The sequence below is a fragment of the Volvox carteri genome (assembly GCF_000143455.1).
Source record: "Volvox carteri f. nagariensis unplaced genomic scaffold VOLCAscaffold_56, whole genome shotgun sequence".
In the NCBI taxonomy this organism is placed as follows: Eukaryota; Viridiplantae; Chlorophyta; class Chlorophyceae; order Chlamydomonadales; family Volvocaceae; genus Volvox; species Volvox carteri.
In genome coordinates this window covers 35747-38639 of record NW_003307599.1, presented here as the reverse complement: position 1 = coordinate 38639, position 2893 = coordinate 35747, and the positions used below count along the sequence as shown (strand labels likewise).

The window sequence follows — 2893 nt, the reverse complement described above, 5'->3', positions numbered from 1 at the left end:
AAAGCTGTCACGGCAGGAAAGTTCCTCGCCACCGGCACCAGGAGCCCAGATCCTTTTGTTGTGGGGCTGATTTTTTTGAGGTCGCTGTCCTGCACCTCCATCAACTCCATTTCCGGCACCTCCAGGCTGACCTCCTGCTCTCCGGGGTTAGAAAGGCTGCGCATACGAAACGAGCCGCCCCGGCACAGCAAGTAATGTGCTAGCCCCTGGAACATTATGCCTCTAAGTGAGGCCAAATCTGGTCTGCCAGCGGACCACTTAACGAATTTGGCCAACTCAGCAGTACCCTGCCGATGCAACTCCTGCATCACACGCTGGCCGATCATCCCGGAGCCAAAGACTAGGCGTTTCCTGCTGCAGTTCTCATCCACCTGCATGTCATTGCAACAACCCACAACATGAGAAAGGCTTGTCAGATGGTGTGCAGAACCCATGCCATTGCCACACTCTGTGCGCATCCCTGATTTTAAAAATGGCACTGATTTCCAGTGATTCTTCCACCGGATTTTCCCCTGTGGGCCTTTAGATATGCACATCCACCCAATATTGCCTGCCCAGTGCAAAGTCACCAGTCACAACACATGGGGCATCTGCTGTAAGAGGGATCAGCTCCCCTGGCATCTCCCAACTGAGTACTCTTTGCCTGGTGTTACATTGGTGCGAATTGCTAGGAGGTGGGAACTCCCCGGATCGAATTTGGTTGCGAGCAGATCGCACACCAGGCATGATGCAGCATACTCTCACCCCAAAGGTGGATGCCCAGGTGGGCGGGAAGTCTACTAGCCGAGTAAAAAAAAAGTCCTCAATCTCGGATGGGGACTGACGAAATGTCACAATAACAAACTAATACACAACCCTACGGGATCTCAAACAACCTAAATCCTACGGGATATGCCCAGGGGTGCCCGAGGACGTTTCCTCAAGGGGGGGAGGAATGTAAGAGGGATCAGCTCCCCTGGCATCTCCCAGTTGGGAGTACTCTCTGCCTGGAGCCACATCTGCTAATGGTCAAATAGAGAAGACCTCACACCTACCTCGACGTGGATCAGTTTGTGGCTGACATCCGGTGCAGCCTCAATGTTGCCTACGGATTTCCACAAGAGATCCATATTAACGGTTGCCACCGCTGCATCAAGCTCCTCCTGCAGTTCGGGGTTGGCTGCGTACTTCAGGACGTAACGTGGGATGCCGCCCCACCGAGCATACAGCTCTGACAGTTTAGCTTTGCTGACCGAAGAGAACATGATGCCACGTGCTGCCTCCAGCTCCACATAGGACCAGGGGCCCATCCATAACCTCAGGCCAGCTTGCTTGGCATATTCCTACAGGACACATCATTAGCATGCAGGCAACCCTAAGGCACTGATTGGGGCAGTAACCCATGGGTTACCCATTTTCAACCCCCGGTAGCCCTTTGGTAACCCCCTTGTAAGTTCCTACCCAGCAGGAGGGGTAACATGACCCCAGGGTAAACCCCTCCGTTGCCCTGGATTGTGGACATATGTATGGGCCTATAGGCTACTCGTCTTATATGCATCCCACACCGTAAATTCCGCGGATGGATACTTTTTAAAATGTAAACGTTAGCAACCTACAGTATTGTGGTATCTTGGGAAGCATTGTTTGCCAGTTCAACCTTAAGGTCTCTAATGCTGGCATCACACACGCAAGGAATAAGCAATAAATACCTATCTCATGGCCTATTTGGCTGCTGTAAAACAGGAGCTTGTAGATGAGTACAGGAGAAGGCGTGAATGCTGGCAGCATATACACAAGTCGACGACAGGTCTTCACTAAATGGATGCCTTTGGTTGTCATCGATTGTTATATAATAGTTTGCATTGTGAAAACAACAGGCAATCAGTCCTGAGGTCGGCCAACATATTACCGGGCCGGGGATGGTCGTACACATATGTGCATGCTGCTTTTGCCTCCACTGATACTCCTAACGAGCACATCCAAGCTTAATCACAGCTAATTTGCTTGTAAGCTCATGTAATGCACACTCATGGCTGGTATTTTAACTAGACGGACATGCTAAAAAACGCGATGACCACTATCACCAATTCAGACAATCATATTCACTGCCAGCAGTGTTCCTATTGACCATACATACTTTGCACGCTTATAATCCACGTTGCAATACTGGTGCGTATGGCGGCAAAAATGGTGGTGTTCTATCGTTCGCACGTGCAGACCACCACGACAAGACCGTTGACTCTTTCTGCAGCACAGGCCCACACTTGTGGTGCACCTCATTTAACAAGACATCCAGTGACATCCGAGGATTTTTACCCGGAAGGGCGCCTTACACTTCGCCGGGTGTGACCGTGTTCGGGGTCAAACATCCGGATCTCCCACCCACGCAACCCCTCGACACTCTTAGGAGAATCTGCTCTGAAAACGAGCAGACTCTGGATAGTGTTGCATAGGTCGTGTGTAGAGCTGGAATTAGCAGGTCGAGACGGAGCACTTAAGCTACTGGCCGACCTTACATTGCAGCCCGTTGGCTGCTCTGCAAGTTTTAGCAGCAGCGATAAGTGCCTGGATTTTTTGATAGGAATATTTTTAGCTTTGCTGGCGGCTTCTCGTGGTCCCCAATTTGCTCCGCCTATGTACGCCTGTTCGTCCGCCTCCTTGCATCTAGGCTGCAGCTGTGTGCCATATCCTTAGGTTTAGGTTTCTAAACAAGGCATGTTTTGGTGCAGCAATCTTGATAATTGGGCATTCACAAGTGATTGGTGAAGACATGTATGTTTGCGTGTGTAGACAGGCGCAGGTGAATGTAAACATGGGTTACCCTGTCTGTTGCCCATCAGTAGTGTATTAGCCCGACCCCTTTGTTACCCCTCGGTAAGGGGTTACCCCTACCCCGGGGTTAGGTTACCCACCT

At 50.8% G+C, this 2893-nt stretch overlaps 1 protein-coding gene across 1 annotated transcript in view; it reads right to left on the bottom strand.

Moving 5' to 3' along the window:
- Nucleotides 1-1289, bottom strand: part of VOLCADRAFT_106999 (uncharacterized protein) — a gene marked incomplete at its 5' end in the record, with an annotated part of 5242 nt that extends 3953 nt beyond the window's left edge. Inside the window, 2 exons of the mRNA XM_002955884.1 lie at nt 33-371; nt 1035-1289. Coding sequence (XP_002955930.1) covers nt 33-371; nt 1035-1289 — 594 coding nt within the window. The remainder of the gene's footprint in view (nt 1-32; nt 372-1034) is intronic.
- Between the last annotated feature and the right edge of the window lie 1604 nt (nt 1290-2893).